The following is a 20697-nucleotide window of genomic DNA, read 5'->3' as shown; positions in this document are numbered from 1 at the left end:
AAGTAGTAGGTGGTCGCACCAATAAAAACTGTATTGTGTTACATATGCCCACAGTTATGTGTAGTGTTTAGCCCATGATTTGTATGAAATGTTTGTGGCTGGTTTTAGAATTCAGAGCATCAGCAAAGACAGGTCAGGATTTGGCCAGGGTGTTCAGAAAACAGATCTTGCCTGTAACTAAAGATAGTAAGTTTATACTGACTGTTTTAGCTCATCACTATTCCTACTAAAAGACATTTATTTGGGGGAGGGGGAAGTGTCTTTCTTATTCTTAGACCAGGCTCTGTCATGATTATTTTAGACAGAAATTTGCATGAACAGATATATCTAAAAAATGTTTATGTATTCATAGACAACGTTCTTTTCCGTATTCTTTTCCCCAATTTTTCCTGTGCTCATTGCTTTCCTCAGCGTGAGTATGCAATACCTTTATATTATGCATGCTTCTAGACTTTTACTGTGTTGGGGCCAAGTCAGTGGGACTTTTTTTGCATGCTTGGGACTAAATGTTTGCTGAATTTCATCTTTACTTGCTAAGAATCTTAGACTGAAGAGCTTAATTAAATGTGTGAAAAATAAATTGCTAAACTTTATCACTGACCAATATTATTTACCAGGAAATAAAATATATAGCAAGAGCAAACAAGTGATATTCTAAGTATGATGTACAGTTACTTGCATTTCAGTGGACATAATTTTCCACATACAATTTTAAAGCTTTGACTATACCAGATGGTAAAAGAGTCTTAGATGTAGTTGTATATATATATGAAAGATTGCAAGTTGGAATAGCATATTCCTATTTGTGAAGAAGAATAAGCCATAGTGGCATGAGAAGACTTTTTATTATTAAAGTGTTCCCACACCAGGGCTTTTTTATATTTGTGTGTTATTTTACCAACATTTATAGTAAGAATTCACACCTTTAGATCAGGACATGATAGCTCATTAAAAAGTAGATTTCTGAGAATGGAAGATGAGTTTTGCTCTCTGCAGAAAGTATCGCAAGGCCTTGTCGCCATTAGTGCACCAGCCTGTGCTGGCCTCTTGCACTGAAGTCAAATTAATAGCAAAAGAATTTTTCCCAAATGCTTGCAAAAATTGTGGTTGTAACACGTATGACTGAAACTGCAGTTACACACCCTTGTATAAGGAAGCGGTGTGGAGGAAAGGGGAATCTATTTGCATTATCCAATTTTAGAAGATGCCCTGACACAATGGTAAAAATCAAGGATGATGCCAATTACAGATTTTCTTTTTTCTAGTGAAAATCTAAGTGGAGATAATTTAGACTGAAATGAAAGCTGTTATGTCCTACCCAGCTAAATGTTCTGTTCACCATGAAATGTGCCAGTAAGGCCACTGTAATGAAGTCAAAAGAAAAAAAAAAAACCCAAAGCTGGAAAAAAAGTCCCATTTTCTCCAGGAGCTCGATTTTGAGACCACTGACCAAGGAGATAGCTTAATCTCCAGCTGAAGAGCTGGAAAGATGCAGCCTATCGCTTTCATCCCCATGAGAGTCCCTAACTTGTCATTGCTATTTAGCAATTATTTTTCTTTGCGTATTTGGTCAGGGTCTGTGACACCTCAGTGCAGCTGTCTGCTCTCAGTCAGGCTAAGAGTGAAGCTGAATAAATAACTCCTGGCAAGTAAGTGTTATCCTGGTAAACCTTTCTCAGTCCCTATGAGTGTGGGACACATTTGCAAAGTTTCAGGATGCCTCAAGACACATTTTCAGCAAATAAACTATTAACAAAGATAACTTCTCAACTCTAGAAAAATCAGAAGGTCCGCATCCATCCTCTTGGATGACTTTGAGCCACTTTCATAGAACTAAAGATTGGATCTGAATCAAAATGCTTAAGGAAGTCATTTGAACATTATTTACAAAGTTTTCACTTAAAAGATGTTTAGTTCAGCGTATCACCTATCTTTGTTCTTCCAGGCTTTTAAGACCAAGGATGGCTACATCGTGGTGGGAGCTGGAAATGATCAGCAGTTTGTCACTGTGTGCAAGGTAATGGTGTGTTAGGCGACAGTACAGAAATGTGTAATAGTTTCCATTCTGACTAGGAAAATAATTACTGATTGCTTCTTAATTCCCCTTTTTTGTGAAAATAAGTAGTGAGTATAACCCTGGGGTTCTGGCTGGTAGTTTAAGGGACTGATACGGGTTCTGTGCTTTGCCTCTGTATTCAGAACACCCCCAAACTTGTGGGTGCTGAACCCCTTTTGAAGTCTGTGCAGATGCATGGCTAATTAGCTAAAAAATGAACAAGCTAACAATCTTCCAGTTCCGGAATGGTGAATGTCACAGAATTCACACTAGTGCCTTTTTCAGGAAGAAACGTGACACTTTCTCCGTAAAATACATGGTAGGCACAGCTATTGACAAAGCAAAGCTAGGGGATGGATGGTTCTTGTGCCACTTAAATCAGTAGCTGAGTGCGTAGTCCTTTCAAACACTAGTATGTGCTGGTCTGTGCTCACAGAGAAACTTGTGGACTTCTTAGAAAAGAAATACTACAGGACTGTGGGCCAACTTTGGAGTGGTGCAGAGACACGACATTGAAGAACAAATCTTCAAACAGGACTGCTGCGTTCAAAATCTGGTATCTTCATTATTTTGAACTGAACGAACACAACTCTGGCAATTCTGTTTTCACAGAGGGTAGCTTGGAAAGTCGTAAAATAGTTTTGGATTTTTCACATACTCTTTTCCTGTTGTTTTAATACCTGGAATTGCTTTTCCATGGACAATGAATACATTTAGGGAAACAATTGTTCTTAACTAAAGTGTAGCAACATTCCAAACAAAAGACCCTAGTAACACGTAAGCTGGGACAAGAGAAGTTTTGCATATAGCATTAGACAGCATTTTTTAAAATGAGAGTTCTACCTTTTTCCTGCCATTATGTTTTTTCTCTGGGAACTTGGATATTTAGCCTAAATTAATCACACTCGAAATGAGCTGGCAGCCTCAAATAATTGAGCATTATTTTCCTCCATTTGTTCATGTCAGACATTTCACATTTCTGTGGATGCTCACAACTAATAACTGGAATATGTAGTAAGAAGACAGTGCAGTTGTGATTCTCTCTTAGTGCAGTTTGGGCTACATATCCCCACCTTGCTATCTGGAGGGGTCTGTTTTCATTTGTTTGAACTGGCTCTCTCAGTAGGTGGCAAGTTAACCTCTTCAAAGTTTTTTCAGTGGGTTTTCTTCATACAGGTGTCCAACCACAACAGTGTGGTCATCATCTTAACATGAATGAAGATTAATGACTGAGTAAGTGTCTACCTACCTGCCACAACTCAGTTTTATCAAAGGCTCATTGTCTTATAAAGGAAATCTTTGCAGAAGGTCCCAGGACTTGGGTGAATTCACTAGCTGTGGATGTCTTCTTGGTGCTTTATCACCTGACGAATTACGTACCAAATGCTGGTCTTCCTGCCAACCTTGAGTAAGGCAGAGCTGAAGATCTGGCTCAGTAGGTTCTGACACCATGGTGTGAGCTAGAAGGCGCTAAAAATTTAGACCATGTATTCACCTCACTTTACAGTGCAGCTGAGAGACTGTGACTTGTTGCTACACACTCCCTCTGTTATCAGTAAGGAGCAAATGGTATCGCAGAAGATGAGGCAATGTTTCGACAATTTGTGTTACCTCAGAATCCGTAGGACTAAAATTAAGTGAGATGAATATTGGCCCTAGTCTGCATGCTGATGTTTTTTTGTTTCATCCTTATAAAGGTGTTCTGGTATTTCTAGAATTGAAAGTAGGAGGTATAGAACATGTTAAAATGATGATTGCTCGCATTTCAAAGGGATTAAAAAACCGGAAAAAATAGTTCAAGTTTTGAATAATGGTTAGATTTTTCTATAAACCAGTTATCATATTTTTTTTTTAAAAGAATGGTCTTTTTACCCTTATTGAGTTATTGTAGGTATGGATTTGGGCCATTAAATTGCCCAGAGATGGAGTGATGTGGGAGTCAGCAGAATGCCGTGAAACCCATTAGAGGTATGCTCTGTGCTAAGTTGAAGGTGATTTGGAACTTAAAACACCATGAAGTGGGAGAGCCAATAAAGGAAGAGGACTTTATTACAGGAAGGCCCACAACACCCTAGTGAACCTTTAGTAAATACAGAGACCACTAATTCAAACATTGGAATTGCTATTAGAGAACCTTTCTGAGATGAGCTGATGCTAAAAATACAGGCTATATGGAAGCTGTTGCCCTGAAGACATATACTCTAGAGATGTAACAGCTGGCTCAGGCTGTAAACAATTGCAAACATTCTGCTTCAACTGTATCTTTTCAGGGAAGCAGAAAGAAAAAACTGGAATAATTCACTGTGATATTTTCAAAATCAATGACACCAACTGTAGCTTGTTTGGGGACTTGGATAATTGCAGAAAAACTTTGTAACACTCTGGCTGGAGTGCATTTCATAGTGGTCAAATGTTACAAAAGCACATCCTGATGTGTGCTGCTTCAGTGTAGATAGGAATACTGAGCGTCAGTCTTCAGAAGACTGAGCTTTTGTGTACAGCAAAGGAGAGTACAAACAGGTTTGCTAGTGTTGGGAGACAAAATGCAGAGAGCGTAAACTCTGAATGTGCATCTTAGGTCTTGAAGGAGGCCTAGAAACAGAGAACAGCAGTTTTATTCAAAGTGGCCACAGTGAAATGAAGAAAATAACATTGGCAGTATGATACAGAAAGATGAATGGCACATTAACGAATAACTTCTCAAATGTGCATTTGTTAGTCACAAAAAAATTGAGAAGAACATATATAGACACGCAGCTTTACAACAGATGGACATTAAGTTAAAGCTGAAGTCAGTAACGTTAATTAAAACAGTAGAGTAAGCAACTCCATATGATCATTTTTCATATAACTCATCAAATGGAATCATAGTTTTCTGATTAATTTCTTGGGTTTTTTTAAGCTCTCATAAATAAGTATGCAGTATCATTTACTTTGAACAACCTTGCATGATTTTTTTCTCTACAGCAATGATTTGTAAGTCCAAAATAGCAGTATTAAAAAGAGGAGATAATTTTAAGGGGGTACTAATATTATTGTTAAACTTTCAGATAGGAAAAGAATAACATTTTCTAAAGCTAGATTATGATATGTTATGATTTTCATAAACTAGGTTGTGTAAGCATCGAAGTAAAAGAAAATATGCTGTGAATTAAGTGTTGATGGAAGGTGCTAGATTGATTTTTATGTTACCTGCAGATAAAAATCTGCGGAAAAGTTTTGTAATATATTGTTCTGACATAACTTACTGATACTTTGGTTTCCATGCTTAGTTTTGTCACTCTAGATGACAACTATGTCAAAGGTGACTATCTGTTTTGAATATCTCTAAAAGAATACCTATTTTGCTGATGGTTTTAAGTCATCAACAGCTATTCACTTAGAAGGGAAACCGTATCCTTATTCACTCCAGCAAAGTGAGGAGTCACTAAATGATAGTAGCCTTGGTCTGAACCAGTCTCGGAGGAATTAGTAGAATTTTAGGTTTGAGGCAAATATCAGAGAGATTGACACCAATCTATGTATCACTTACATGTGGTAGTACATAGGCATATGGATTCAAGGAGTGACTGAACATGTTAATAAAACAAAAATCCATTGAGGATTGCTAAATACATAGAAAACAGCTCCAACTCAGAAATACCCTAATCTAAAGATGGCTGGAGTTTGGATGAATATTGAGGAAGTATCATATGTACTGGCCCTGTTCTTAAGCTATTCCTGAGCATTAGCACTCAGCCACAGGCAGAGATAGGATGATGGGCTATAGGGACTTCAGCCAGTACTTCGAGCCAGTACTGTTTTTTGTAAGCCATCTTGGAAATGGCCCTGTAAAAAAATGTAGCATGTTCAGAGTGATTATAAGACTCATCATAAGTAAAATTGATCTTGAGTGTGTGTTAGTGAGTAAAAATACATGAAGAATACGTGACAGTCTCTTTCTTTGTAAGCTTCTATTCTGCCTTCCTCTGTAGCTGATGTTATTGGGATATTTTTTTTAAATTTGGAAAGCACAACTCATTCTGTTTATTTATGTTCTATATAAATACCTTGTGGCATGAACAGATAAATTATATAGTGAGTATTGATTGTCCACACAGCTACTCTGTCTCATAAATGCCTCTACAAAATTCTAAGACTCATTCTCCACGCTTAATTCCCTTTATAGTATAATTCACATTGTCTTTGCAGGATGGTTAAATTTCTAATGTGCCAGGTGGGAGTTACATATAGAAGATATATTTCTCCTTTCTTGGAGGTTATACCACCAATTTTCTATATTAATTCTTTTTGAAGAAATCATAAAGAAAAACTATTGACATTTCAAGGGAATGTCCTTTTTTTTGCCTTTTTGACAGAAATTACTGAAGTGGAAAGAAATATTCTTACACATAGCTTTTCTCAGTATAGCGTATGAAGTACACTCATATTTCTTATTCTGTGACATATAACTTAGTGCAGGATAATCCCACAGATCTCTCCAACCTCACAGTAATAACCTACAAACTTCTACAATAAGAATTTCTCCTAGCTAATGGTGAAAGCTATCAATTAAGATTTGGATCTTCAGTTTAATTTCTGTTTTTTTTCTGTACTTGTTATGTAACATTAATCAGGAGGCATTACCTTTTCTTAATTTCCTAATCTATATTAAAAGATTAATGAGAACTATGGATTTTTGGAAAGCTATCTTAAATCGGTAATGAATTTCCTTAGCTATATAAATATCTCCTGCCAAGCACATTTCTTACTCAGCTTTATTTTTACTTAGATCCTGAATTTGCCTGAAGTTAGTAAGGATTCCAGATACAAAACTAATACACTCAGAGTCCAGAACAGAAAAGAACTTATTGACGTATTGTCAACCCGGTAAGTTAATTAAAAGGGAAGAAATGATATTTAATCTGTTAATGCAAATAGTCATGTATAAGAAGCTCTCATCATGTGAAAATTTTACTTTACTCTTTTGAGATACTCTTTTTTTTTTTTAAAAAAAAAAAGTATTGAGAACACTTACTGATGTTAAATATACTGCCTTTTGCACACAGACTATGGTGTGGACTAGCAAGAAGCCAGACCACAGATTTAAGTTTTCAGAAACCATTTTAACTTATTTTTAACCATTAACTTGAATTTTAGTGAAACAACCACTGCTTTCTGCTTTCCTGGATGAATGTAACTCCTGGAAATAAAATGCTTGGAGCACTGTTTGCTTTTGCTGTGACTGGGATTTTAAAGTTTTCACTGAGAGTTGCTGTACCCAAGGGAGTTCCACTTGATGCTATTCCCTCACTGCTGGTCCTATATTGTGCTACTCTGTGCCCCAAATTCTCCCTGGGTCAATCCCTTTGAAATCAAAAGGATATGTGCTTAGTATTCTATGTGGGAATCGTCCTATTAAATACTTCAATTAAAATTTATTTAAGAGGAAGCTCAGGAACCCTTTATTTGAGTGATTAAAATAGCTTAGTTACCTTCCTCATTCTGTTTGATAAGATCTTATTTCTGTGGAGTGCTCTTCTGTTTAGTGGAGAGGATGATAAATTTATATAACATAAAAAAAAAAAAAACAACCTAGTTTGTGTAAAGCTACCCAAAGGTGGCTTCAGCAACACTTCATACTTCGGGGGATGAGCAGAAGAGGCAGTATATCTACTGTTGTCAGTGATTCAAGAGAAGTCACACTATCGTTTTGACACTTGGCCTGTATATGAGTCTTTGTCAACAATTGTGTAACAATTATCATTCAGGCAATTTTTTGCATTTTTTTAGGAGCATAAAGTCAGATGCCTCCCCTTTTCATTGAATCTGGGAAAAGAGTTTCAGTAATGCACCCCCCCCTCCTCTCAATACCACGCGTTTTTTTGGATATTGAGAACGAGGATCAGCTTGCATTAAAGACTGTAGAGAGTGTGATTTTGCCTCTTCCTGTGGCACTTGCACTTTTGTCTCTGTCTTACCTGTCCGTTTTCAGATGTCCTGCACCCAATGAAATACTGAAGTCCCAGGTGACTTTGCATTTTCAAATAATTATGGTACAACTGTTCATGATGAACATTTGGAACTCATCTTTACTTGTCTTCCTATAACAAATGTTTTGTGATAGTATAGATGAACCCACTCTTCCTATAAGTTTTTAGCCCTTGAAAGGGAATAGTTATCTTTTGGCCTACTTTTGAGCTCTGACATTCTTGACACTTAATCTTAGTTTCAAAGTTGATTCATGTTGACTTATTACTTGGAGTTCATTTCATTTAGTATGGTATTTATCTGATGTACTCTGGTACCTTATGAGAGTGCTGTTTTGCCATCCACAGATCAATTACTTAATAGCTTGTTGCTTGTGTTTAATTTTGAATGCAGGGGTTTTTTTATGGACAATATCTGAATAAGAAGATAAAGTTCAAGGAACAGTTGTTCTTTGAATGAATAGCCAGAATTTGAATTTGTTTTTATATCTGTAGCTCTTAGTTCATCAGATTACCTCATTGCTCTTTCAATTACTGCTTTATGGTCTTTTTTGTCAGAGTTTATGTTCTGTTCTATTAGCATCAATTTGGCTGAATTTCTGTGTAATTTATATGTAAGTATGTGACCATATACACACTTTTGGAGTAGATGTTTGCAATAGTATTCTGTTATGTCATACTATTGTGAATTCATCTGGCATTCAGTTTTAAAACACTGACTATAACAAACGCCTTTGGCATTCTAATGGAGGTTGAATATGTTTCCATACACATTCCATGGTAACTTTGCTTTTATTCACTAATGCACAGTTGTTTGTAAAATTATATGTGGTTCATTTTTGAAGTTAATTAGAGAATTAAATGAATAGTTTCTCAGTGCTGAAAAATGTCAACCCTTGAGAAATGAAAGGAAATGACAAAATAGTAATGGCAGAATTTCACTGAAAAATACCTTAATTAAATCATTGGTTGCTTGATAGTATTGCAGCTTCCAGCACATGGAAAATATAAACCTGAGGTGCATTAGTTGTAAAGAAACACCTGCAGTCCCTCCCATTCACTCACTATATATACACTGCTATCCACCTCACAATGAATTTGTGGAGACGTGAGCTGGAGCAGCTTAGAAGAGTTGTGATTTTCTTGACATGGGTTCTACTACAGTCACTTTTGTTGAGATGAGCCCCTCCTTTGTGTGGTGGAAGGCAAAAAGGAACATGAAAGTCCTTTAAGGATTTAGTTAAGCCATTCATCCATGTCTCATTTTGATGCTGTGCCAGGCAGGTTGCATACAACTTGAGGCAAAGCAGCTTTTTTCCAGTGATGTTGCAATGGAAAAAGTCAGCAAACTTGTTTGGTGTGCCAGGCTGCGCGGTAAAAAGCAGGTAAAAATTTGCATCTATATATAGGAATCTGGTGATTCCTAAATGTTCCTTCTCTTTTATACATGCTTGGAAACATAAATGGGAATTACGGTCCTGTAGTGGAATCCTTTGAGAGTATTGCTGCTGATAAGGCCATTGAAAAGATTCTCAGATATGGTCTATGCCTCAGCATCTCAACAGCAATTATGGTTACTAGAAGCACATGAGAGGAAACATATAGTTGTTTCCTTCCCTTTCCCCCAACATCTTTTGCTGCCATTTTCAGTTTATACATCTTTCCTGTTCCACTAAGTCATTGGTATTTTAAGCACCATTTGTATGGCAGATACTTGGTACTCTGCAGTTGCTTGCACGTATCACTGCTGTTGCACAGTATATATATGCATACTTTTTTTCCAAGCTGTTAATGCTGTTATAATCTTACTGAGCTGAGGTCCCACCAGAGCCTAGAGTAGGCTTCCATTGACCTATCTAACCTGTCCCCTTCCTCCTATCTGTTTTGAACTATTTCCAGAGGTATGACTTACCTTTTCTTTTCCTATTTTTCTTAATTTTCAAAATGGACTAACTGCAAATCATGTCTAACTTCTGAGCACTTAGTAAGTGCAGGAAGAAGGATTCTTGGCCTCCTCCTCTTAAGGAAAAGGATTTTCCAGGTTTTATTTAAGTATAGAAGGAGATGTTCCGACCTACTCAAAGGGTCAGGAACTCCCTGAAGACTTGAGCATTTAATTTGCTGCATGTGTGGAGCTGAAATTTTAGAAAACATCTGAACTCTGAATACCAAGGAGACAGTTGATGCCTTTCATTTGCTAGGGTAAATGTTAAGCAATTGAGACTCTGGCCACAGTTTTATTCTAGATGTGTGCGCAAAGGAAACATTGGTACAATCGGTCAATGTTAAGGAATGCTGTTTTTTTAAAAAAGGCTGTATCTTGGGAATTCTTGACTCAAATGACCTCTAATTTAGATCAATAATTCTACTCACCACCTGCAATAACCATGCCAGATTTCGAGGCAGTTAGATAAGCATGGGGATTATATAGCACTTAGAAGAAATTGACCTGTAAACAGAAGACTTTTCAGAAAGGTGTGAAATGATCTATTCATCACAGTTGGATGTCCTGAGCTGAGTGAGAATACAAGATGGAGATGAATATGGCTTGAGGCATAAATGTAGCTTGAAACAACAGCTCTGAGAGGTGTCAATTGCTCCATTCATTTCAGAAACAATTTTCTCATCCTCTCTCTTCCCTGACAGAAATGAAGAGTGAAGCACATCTGTCCTTAGCTCTTCACCCCAGCTTGCTGTCTGCTTACAACATTTGTGGAGACATGAGCTGGAGCAGCTTAGAGAGAGCTGTGAGAGAGGGGGAGAGGAGGAGAGCAGGTAGGGGAGGATAAATTCACATATCCGCAGAGACTGTCAGATCTCAATGAAAGGGACTGGAAGGTAGACCACTCTGGAGTGGTATGCTGCTTCTGAGAGACCCAGCTCTCACATTGGGGTAAGAGGAGGGAATTACAGAAACCAGTCCCAGACATCTTGAGAGGGGGAGTGTTTTTCAGTTCCATCTTCTATGGGGAAATGACTACAATGCTGCAAGGACCACTGGGTCATAGGATATTCACAGGGAAGAAGAATATAGGCCTATGGGGTATTTTGTGCCTGTTTTGCTACTGGTGGTGTTATCCCTTTCTCATCTCTGGTCCTCTTCCTGCTATGCTCTTTTTTTCCTGTCCCCATCATCTTCCTCCACTTCCTACGGCTCCCCCAGCTTCTTATTTCCTCTTTCTTCTCCCACTGCTGACATTTGCACATCTACTATGTTTGCTTTACAAAAAAGGAAGTTTTGGTGCCTTCTGTATCTTCCTCTTTATTTAGGTGACATTTTCCCCAAATGACAACAAAGCAGAAGTCTGACAAAAGCAAATTGCCTCTGAATGCCTTCCTTTCTTGGGTGTGTGCCAAGGGTCAAATTTAAAATGACCCTACCTGGGTGGAGGTCAGGTTCAATGGCTACTACGGAGGCCCCTGAGACTCCCAGCTCATGTGAGAACTGACAGACTACAGAGCACTCTGGTTTTTATGTTTCCAGTGGAAACCTCTGCTTTGTGAGTTTGATGTACATCTATCCACGAGAACCAAGTTTTAATTGTTGCTCCGTTCTCCTCCACCTCCCTCCCACTTTTACCTTTGCTTCCTCTGGAACAGAATAGTGCCAGGCACAATGTGGATTATTTTGTGTGTGTGTGTATATGTACACACATATGTGTATATGTGCATACGTATGTCAAGACATACATATATAGTGTGCAGATGTAATTTGAGATGCATCTGTGCAAAAGCTGGTATAATGCCAGTTTTAAGAGAAGTTTCCGTGGGGAGGGGGGCTTAATCTGTTGATGTCCTCCTTCAAATTACTGCAGAAGTTGAATGTTACTCCTACCCTGCACCTCAGTAATGTAGACACGTTTTAAGACAGTGCAGTTAAATGTGTAACCCAAGGTACTTCGGGAAAATAACCTGTAAATGGAACAGTGTGGGGGTTGTATAAGTGCAGGAGGAAGGGGAATAGCAGACATGCCATCAGCCTTTAAAGTGAAGCAGCTCACATAATGAAGAACACATAAATTCATCATGATTAGTGCTCCTGCAGCTATAGCTAAATTATTGCAGACTGAAAATCAGAAGTGTTAGGGCTGGAAACGATTCCGAGTGGAACTTCTATTCCTAGCACTTACATTTTAAAGCCCTTATTCTTGACTGTGCACCACAGCTGCATGTTGCATATATAAGTGTGAGGGGAAAAGGAATGAGCAGGAAGGAAGTACAGAGGAACCTGATCCTCAGTTAATGAGGTCTTTGCTAAATTGTTTCCACCTAGTAACAGAAGAGGAGGGAACCTAAAGGGGAAAGTGTATTGTAAAATGTTTAATTTGCCTGATGAGGAGCACTGTTAAATTCACACTTGTTGAGACACACCCAGTATCTGTAAATCTCCTTCCCCATCCCCACTGTTTCTTTTTCTAAACCAAGAGCCTTGCAGACTGAAGTCGCTGTTGATAACATTACAGGAATGAGCATCTGGTTGTTTACTGCTTCAGCAAGACAGGTATCTGAAGTTTGAAAGATAATTGACTTCAATGTGGCACGGCTGGTGAGTTTTACTTTCCCCAGTCATCTACCTCACCGTCAGTGCATAGATAGTTGAGCTGTGTGGGCATCAGCTACCAAACTGCCACAGTTTGTTTTAAAATGCTTTGTTTTAAATTGTTATTAGTTTTATGTTGACTTCTACGTGTGCAACTGAGAGAGATCAAAAATGTCACAAACATCTGATTTTTGGACTGGGTAAGCTAATGTGTATTTTCTGTGTTCTTTTCTCACCATTTAATAAGACTATAAGCATTTTCATACTTAAGTGTGAAGTTCAAGATCCTTCCTGAAAAGGAACTTGCTATCTTTTTCCTGATGACATACTAGCTACAAGGCTTCTGAAATCAAGGGAGATCTTTTCATTGATTTTTGAATGAGCTTTTTGACCTGACCCTTGTTAGCTCTTTATTCCCCTTGGGTAGTTAAAAGAACACAGCAACAAAATCAACATAGCTTTCCATTATTCTCAATGTGCTTTTACTGATGTGTGTTTATCTAGCTGATTTTCAGTTAATTTGCACTTCCTTTGTCATAACTATAGAAGTTACAGTCCTTTTGCTTACATGAGAAAAAGAGAGGAAGGCTTGGGAAAAGGAGTACATTTCTAATGTGTGCGTAGTCTAACATTATCTGAATCCAAAAAGAACTAGTTCCGGAACATGCTGAATTTTACTACTCAGGAGCCATAAGAAACACATTTTACAATATGAATGTGTTTCCCTCTCTCTGGTATGCTATTCTTTAAAAATCATATATGGTTTTAAAACAGCATGCAAAACTTCATAAAGGAACATTAAAGTCCATTCATGTCTAGCACAAATTCTGCACATAAAGGTGAAGGTTTATTAATAGTTCTATTAAACTGGTAACAATATTTAAAGCATGCAGAAATTTAAAACAAGTTTCAGCATGGATTTGTGGTACCTACAAATACCTGGACTGTGCTTTATGTAGCTACCACTTAAAATCTACTATATGTGACATCTTTTAAAGTAGTTGACATACCCATCAGCAAAACATGTCAGTACAATCATGTTGATCCCAGAGATTTTAAAGGCTCTGTTGTGGTTTGCTGAGTGATTAATCAGTAACCAAGAGGAGACTAATTAGACACTATCACAGAGATGCTTACAGACTATTGAGTAAATACTATAGTATTCATTTTGAAAACTCTAATTATATATTTACTGTACACTAAGGGATAATGATCCATTATTTGAATTTTCCAAATAATTTTTTTTCTATGATTTTTATTTTGTATAGTGTCTTCCATAGATGCTACTGTAAGAAACTGGACAAACTATTTTACTGAGTTAACTACGATTAAAGAGATGATTAGTAGTGAAGAGAGAAAGTATTGTAGATATTTGAAAGTAAATAGACTGTTGATAGAACAAACCAATGCAAAAACCATAATGCAAACTCGGCTTGAGCTAGAAGACAAGAATTCTGTTATGGACTTTAGCAAGAACAGAGAAGGTTTTTGTGATTGACCGCATGTAAAAAACTATTACTAATCTTAGATGTTGCTGTTCCATCTGCATTTGGTAGCTGTCCAAATTACTTCTCTAAATTAATTGCTATATGCTTCCTATAGAAAAGAGCAGTATTTTGCTTCAGTAGTTTTTCTAAACTTACGTTATGTGGAATTGGATGGTTTTATCCATTAGAGAAATGTGGATGCCCTTCCACATAGGATGTAGCAATGATTGAAGGTTTCCTAGGAAACATGGAAAATGGCATATATGCAAAGAATGCAACAGGGTGGATTCATTCATGCTTTAGAAGTCTTTATTTCATTGAAAGACAGAATGTTTGCTAAAAAAGAAACAAAGTTTACATTAATAATTAACAGGATGAGAAACAGTACATTTTAATAGAACTTGGGTATATTTCTAACTCATTAAAGCCATTTCATCCAGCTGGTGCAAGTCAAGCAGACACTGTCTTTCTTTTTTGCAATTAATGATCCATTCTCCTTTTTTTTTTAAGAATTTGTTACAAAGCAGAAGGGGATTTAGGTCTTGCTTTTTAAGAAGCAAAACTACACTTGTCATTTGTGTAAGGAAATAAGCTGTAAGCCCTTTTTATTTGATATTTGATTTTTGGACTTTTGGAGGCTATTTATTATATTATGCTGTAATGTTTTTTGATTATTTTACTGAGTGTATAGTTTAAATTTAGCGTTTTTCATTTAATGGTACCTGCTAGATTTATAAATTGAGGAAAAATATATTTAGTTGGATTTCTTCCCATGAAATAACATTTCAATTAGTTCAGCTCATGCTACACTTTCTATTCTTATAATATTTTTAAGCATGAAATATCTTTAATGTTAAATGTTTCAGAATCTGATGCCTCATTTCAATATTGCAACTTCAGTAGCTTCATGATCACTGTGTAATTCAGTGCAGAGGAGGCTTAGAGTACTGCTTAAAATGCAAATAGGACATCATGGAGACTACTGCCTTTTTTAGTGAAGTAAGCCTTAGTACAGGCTTTGCAGTAAAGGTCCTAGCAATGGGTTTGTTCTCCATTCGAGTACATATCCTTCTTTTCTCAGAGGTGTTTTCAGAAAGAGCCTGCATTTAAGCTTCATACCACAGATTAGTACAGTAAAAAGTAAATTCTTTTGAACTTCTAAAATACTGGTAATAATTGTAGAAAGCTAAGCTACAGATTTAAAATAATTCTACAAATAAATCGTAGATAATTTAAATGGCATTTATGTGATTACGTCTATAGCAGATGGAGCATTTTAGAGGGGAAAGGGACTCATCAGGAAATACATGAAGCTGTAGTGTGAATCATGTGGTTGAGCTCTCCTGCAGTCACTGAGTATCACTGAGGCTCCGTGGACGGATAAACGTTAATTTGCAAGTGTCATGCTTCAGTGTTCAGATGCTGTACAGTCTTGGATGTTTTTTTACTACCTTAAGTTTGGAAGATGGACCATTGTTCAGCCTTGTACGTGTTTCCATCAGTGATTTTATTTATATATGTATATAAAAATTACTTTTTTCCCACTGAAAGACAGCAGATGACTTTGTAAAATTTTCGGTTAAGAAAAGGAAATGATATACCAAGTAGGGTGTTTATAAAAGGCAATATCAAAGCATAGAAAAATGTTCTAAAACAAGTATTAAGGGGAAAAGGATTGGCCAGGCCTTTTTTTTTTCCTGCTGATAGAGCTTTTCAGTTTGAGGAGAGAATTTCAGTCTTTTACTTCTCTTGGAAGTTTTTGTTGAAGGTTTTTACTTGCTATTTTGGAGTGCTGAGCATGATATCAATTGATACCTAGCAACCTAAACATCAGCCCTTTGCTATAAGGAAAGGTTATGGTATTTATTTGTGTAAGTGCTATCAAAAATCATATTTAGATGGAGGGAATGATCCATACAGGTTAGCAAAAAAAAAAAAAAAAATTCAAAGTTTGTGCAGCTGATGTCAGAGAGGTAGACTCGGGCATTTTTTATCCATGCCTTATTTTTTATCAAATTTTGAAACAGTATTTCTCCCTTAATGCTGTACAACAGTTATTCCAATATATAAACCACAACTGAATGAACCAAATAGTTGCACACTGTTGCTCTCAAAATCTGAATAATAGACCTTTATTGGCAGTGGTGATCTTCTGTTTTGTTTTTAAACAGTTTGCTTAACAATATGCTCTCATCAGCCTCTTTTTACCACAAATAAAGGAAGCTATTCTACATCAGATTTAGGTCAAGAGTTTCAATTTCAAGAGACAATGCTGTCTGTCTCCTTTGAGGGTAATAGAATGTGGGATTTTACATCTTTGATTGAGTTTAAAGCTTTTAGGAATCTCTCCAACCACCAATAAATAAATTAATAAGTAAGACTAAGACAATTGTTACGTCCATTCAAAACAAGTATTTTTTTAAAACAGAACATCACTTGTTTTCTATAAAATTCTGGTAATTTTTTTTGTCTGTTACAAAGGAATGAAAAATCTAAGCAGAAACTAAAATTGCAGAAATTCATACACCCCATAGAAATTTTGCAAAACATGCACTCACTTCACTGTATATTGAGTTGCTCTCAATAATGTTACTGAAGAAGAACGTATGTCTTGAAAATTATTCAGATTTACCATGACATCAGGAAGTAGCATACTGATTATGCAGATGTACATAATTGACACTCCTGTTGAAAAGACTTCATTTTCAGACTATCCTTTAAATCCAAAAGTTGTTTGGTTTTTTAAACTCAGGAGGATATTTATAGACTCTTTCTTAAAAAGAAGTACAAGGAACATAACATAGCAGGGCTTCTTCATTACTAATAGATCAAGGGAATGATGATACAAATATTAAGAATTACAGTAATTTTTTAGTGATGGTCTTCAGCACCAAAGTAATGATGCTGAATCCAAGAGTCCTCTTGTAGATGTGCTGTCTTTTGTTAAAAATGAGATAGTAGTGGAGGTTGAGGTGTCAGAAAACATAGTAGCTGAAAAAAGCTTTTAATTTATAAAAAGGGAGTTACTAGACCATGAATTATGAAGCATCTCAGGAGGGAAGTGGCTCAGGTGCTAGCAGAGAATCAGCACAGTTTTGTATAAATAGCACCAATAACTGATGGGAAACAGTTTTTCATGTGAATCATATTTACACTGTGCAGTAGTTTGAGCCCCAAACCTTACTAATAGAAGGCTATTACTAATAACAAGAATATACAGATTATAAGAGTACTGAAGGGAAATACAAATTATAGTTTAGATTAAAATCATGCTTTCCTAATGGCTGCAATCACTGAGGAAGGAAGGTTGTCTGCCTCCCTATAGTTACCTTTTTTCCCCAGTATCCTGTAATGTACCTGGTTCTAGGTATGGTCAGCAATACAATACTAAATTAGACGGACCTTAGATGTGTCCAAGAGTGGCATTATCTTTATGGCTGACTATATCTTTACCATGAAATAACCTTAATATTCTATGAAGTGTATAATTGAGCAGTGCAATAATCTTATATCTGTTTTCTTTAGAAGTGGTGCTTCATTTCTTCAGAAGTGATGCTTCATTTTGTAATACATCTTGCACTTTTAAAGCCTTTTATTCTGATTTTTCTGTATTATTGCTCCTTCCATTTCTACTAGTATTTGTTAACTTCACATGTATTACAGCAGGAGTAAAGCTTCTATTTCTGAGGAAAAGCAGTGCAAAACTTGTGCATTTTCCTATTTATTTAGAGTGCAAAATGCATTGGGTATCAGGATTTATTCCCTCAAAGCTTGGGGAAGTCGTTCCTGCACAGGGAGAAAGACATTAACTGTGAAGCTTGGATCTGTACCTATGCCATATACTTAACATAACTGTAACTTGTCACCATCACTAGTTTTTTTCTTCTTTAGTCTAAAAGTAGCATGAAATACTTTGCAGCGAATCTCTGCATATGTATAGAAAGAAGTTTACAAAGTTTGACTTTGTTCTGATATAGGGGTTTTTGTGCTTTTGGGCTTTGTCTCTATTAACTTTCTGTCAGAAACTTGGAAGGTTTTTTTTGCATAATAACATGCTAGAAGTAAAGCTGAATGTTACTGACATTGTTCTGGATAACACTTAGGGAACTCTGAACTGGTGAGCTACAGAATACCAGTAATTGAGTGTCCCTTATCAAAGTTTCTAATAATTTCATTTTCATCAGGTCTTTAAATCACACCTGATTTCTTTTCAGTGTTGTATGTGTCATGAAGTAGATTTTTTCCTTTCTAACAATCTGGTGGACCTCTGTGTAATTTACCTTCACGAAATTTAAGATATGATCTCCAAATAAGTTCACCTTTGATTCAGAATCCCAGACAGCTGCAGAAAATACCATCTCTCAGTGACTGGTATTGCTTGAAGAGGATGTTTTCTTCATGTATGTAACTCTACTGGGCAGATGAGGAAAGAAAAAGTGTCTAGCAAAAGACGGTAAACAGAGTGGTGCTACCAGTTATGGAATTGAATGCTTAGAAAGAAATAAACTGAGCTTTTTGTATGTGATACAAGGACATGGAGCTCTGTGTTTACCAGCGTAGGCACAGTGTATATATGCTGAACTGGATCTCCTTAGGATAGGTTGTACAATCATACAACAAATAAATATGTAATCAATGGTGTTATCTGACCAAAAATGTGGCTGTTAATCCTGACATATGTTTTGGGTGTAATGGAGGAAAAACACTGTGGTGCTTTACATCAGCTTTTAGTAAGCAGGGTCGTATGTTAGACTCATACCCACATTATATCTATCTTTTTGTTGTTAAATACGTACATAAAAGAAAACAAACGTGAAGCACGTTAGTGTAATTGAGGACTGGAGGAAACCCATTGATCGTTATTTGAAACTGCTGATAAATTTAGCTTTACATCATTGCTGGGTTGCTTCAGATGATCAGATAGAAATAGAAAGCAGTTCAGCTATGTTCTTTCCCCTGTGTCTTTGGGTTTTGCATTTCTGAAGAACACGTGTAGTACATTTTTGTTATGTTATTCACTGCCTGGGAAGAAATCAGTGGGGAAGAGTATGGAAGCAGTGAGAGAGGGAGGAGACATGCTATAAGTTTTTCGAAATCTGAAAGCACGGAGTTGAAACCACATGCTTATTATTTGCTCTTAGGTTTTCAGAAAAAGCAACGATCGAATGGTTGCAGCTCTTTGAAGGTAGTGGGGTTCCATATGGCCCAATCAACAATATGCAGCAAGTATTCTCGGACCCTCAGGTTGGTTCTCACCAAGTCTTTTCTATACATTATTACATGTGTTTTACAAATGCTGAGTAATGATCACTTTTCCTGCCACTCAGACCTGATTTCAGCTACTTTAAAATGGGATTTGAGAGTTATATGATGGATTGAGTTATATGGTGGATTGAGTTTAAGCCAATAATATGGCGTAATAAGAAATAAATACAGATCCTTAAATGAATTATATGCTTGGGAACACAGATTCTGCCGTAATGCATTAAACCATAGGTATTCCATGTCTTATATGGAGTCTGTCTTTCAAAAATGGCTGGTAAAACAGGGAAAGAAACTGTAATATATAATTGCATTTTGTCAGATAAATATGCAGAAAAGTACCTTTCTTGCTGTCCACAAGCAACCGATTTTCTGTATGGAGTATGGATAACCAGAATCTATACTGTTTGAAAAAAAAAAAAATGGGCAACTTTTTGACTGGAAACAGAAAAATGAACCACAAAAGTCATATGCAGAAAGATTTTAACCTTTTCTCGGCCTTGTTGTTTCTGGCTGAGAACACTTCAGCTTTTTATTTATTTCTTTTAAATTTTAAGTTTTTCACTGAATTGCATCTATACTTAATTATAAACAATACTTTTACTTTTTATTATCTCTAGTTATATTATCTGCATATTCCCTGATCCCTCCCCTTCTTCTCACCCTCTGGTTTATGATGGGTTAAAGGGCCTAATACAAACTGAGTCATACTGTCTTGAATAGTGTAACAGAGTATTTTATGGCTATTCTATTGTGTGATGAATCTCCTTTAAATTAGTTTCTAATAATGAGAGTAACCAGAAAAATGACTGACCATTGGAGAGAAAAAAAAAAGCAGCCAATTTTGTACGTGTCCATGTCTACTGTCAAGAAGTGTTTATCAGGATTGTGAATACGACTGTAGTCTTTGGGAAAGAAGAACAGACAAAACAATCTCTATCATAACTGAATATGTTTATAATAAATATGTTTGTTATAAGTATGTTTATTATACTTTTAGAGGTTACTGCAAGGAAAGAAGTTGTTTTTCCTCAAATAAATATGCTCTTTCTCCTTAAAATGATGTAGTACCATGCTGGGAAGTATGCATGGGCCAAATTTTTCACTTCATAACTTTCACAGGGATTAAGATTGGGCTTTGAAGAACATACAGGAAGAGTATTTTACTCAGAACGTGGTTGACTTGGCTGTACTTGGGGCAACATTGGAAAAATATTCTTTGCTTTTTTTTGATGCTGAATTCTAAGAAGTCAGGTCCACTCTGAAAGAGAAGGTTTTTTAAAACATAATATGTTGTGGGATGGCCATTACCTCCCAAATTGAAAAGAGGTTAGATTGGTTACCTTGCTTTTGTTAGAATTCACCTAAATATTATATATTATT

General features: G+C 36.4%; 1 protein-coding gene across 1 annotated transcript in view; it reads left to right on the top strand.

The window, feature by feature from the left end:
- SUGCT (succinyl-CoA:glutarate-CoA transferase) overlaps nucleotides 1–19296 on the top strand; it is a gene marked incomplete at both ends in the record, with an annotated part of 90685 nt that extends 71389 nt beyond the window's left edge. Inside the window, 3 exons of the mRNA XM_009585470.1 lie at nucleotides 1946–2017; nucleotides 6828–6925; nucleotides 19194–19296. Of these exons, the coding sequence (XP_009583765.1) occupies nucleotides 1946–2017; nucleotides 6828–6925; nucleotides 19194–19296 (273 nt within the window). The remainder of the gene's footprint in view (nucleotides 1–1945; nucleotides 2018–6827; nucleotides 6926–19193) is intronic.
- Between the last annotated feature and the right edge of the window lie 1401 nt (nucleotides 19297–20697).

This window comes from Fulmarus glacialis, unplaced genomic scaffold (genome assembly GCF_000690835.1).
Source record: "Fulmarus glacialis isolate BGI_N327 unplaced genomic scaffold, ASM69083v1 scaffold11779, whole genome shotgun sequence".
Classification (NCBI taxonomy): domain Eukaryota; kingdom Metazoa; phylum Chordata; class Aves; order Procellariiformes; family Procellariidae; genus Fulmarus; species Fulmarus glacialis.
The sequence above is the reverse complement of the archived record's forward strand: the minus strand, read 5'-3'. Positions and strand labels throughout refer to the sequence as shown.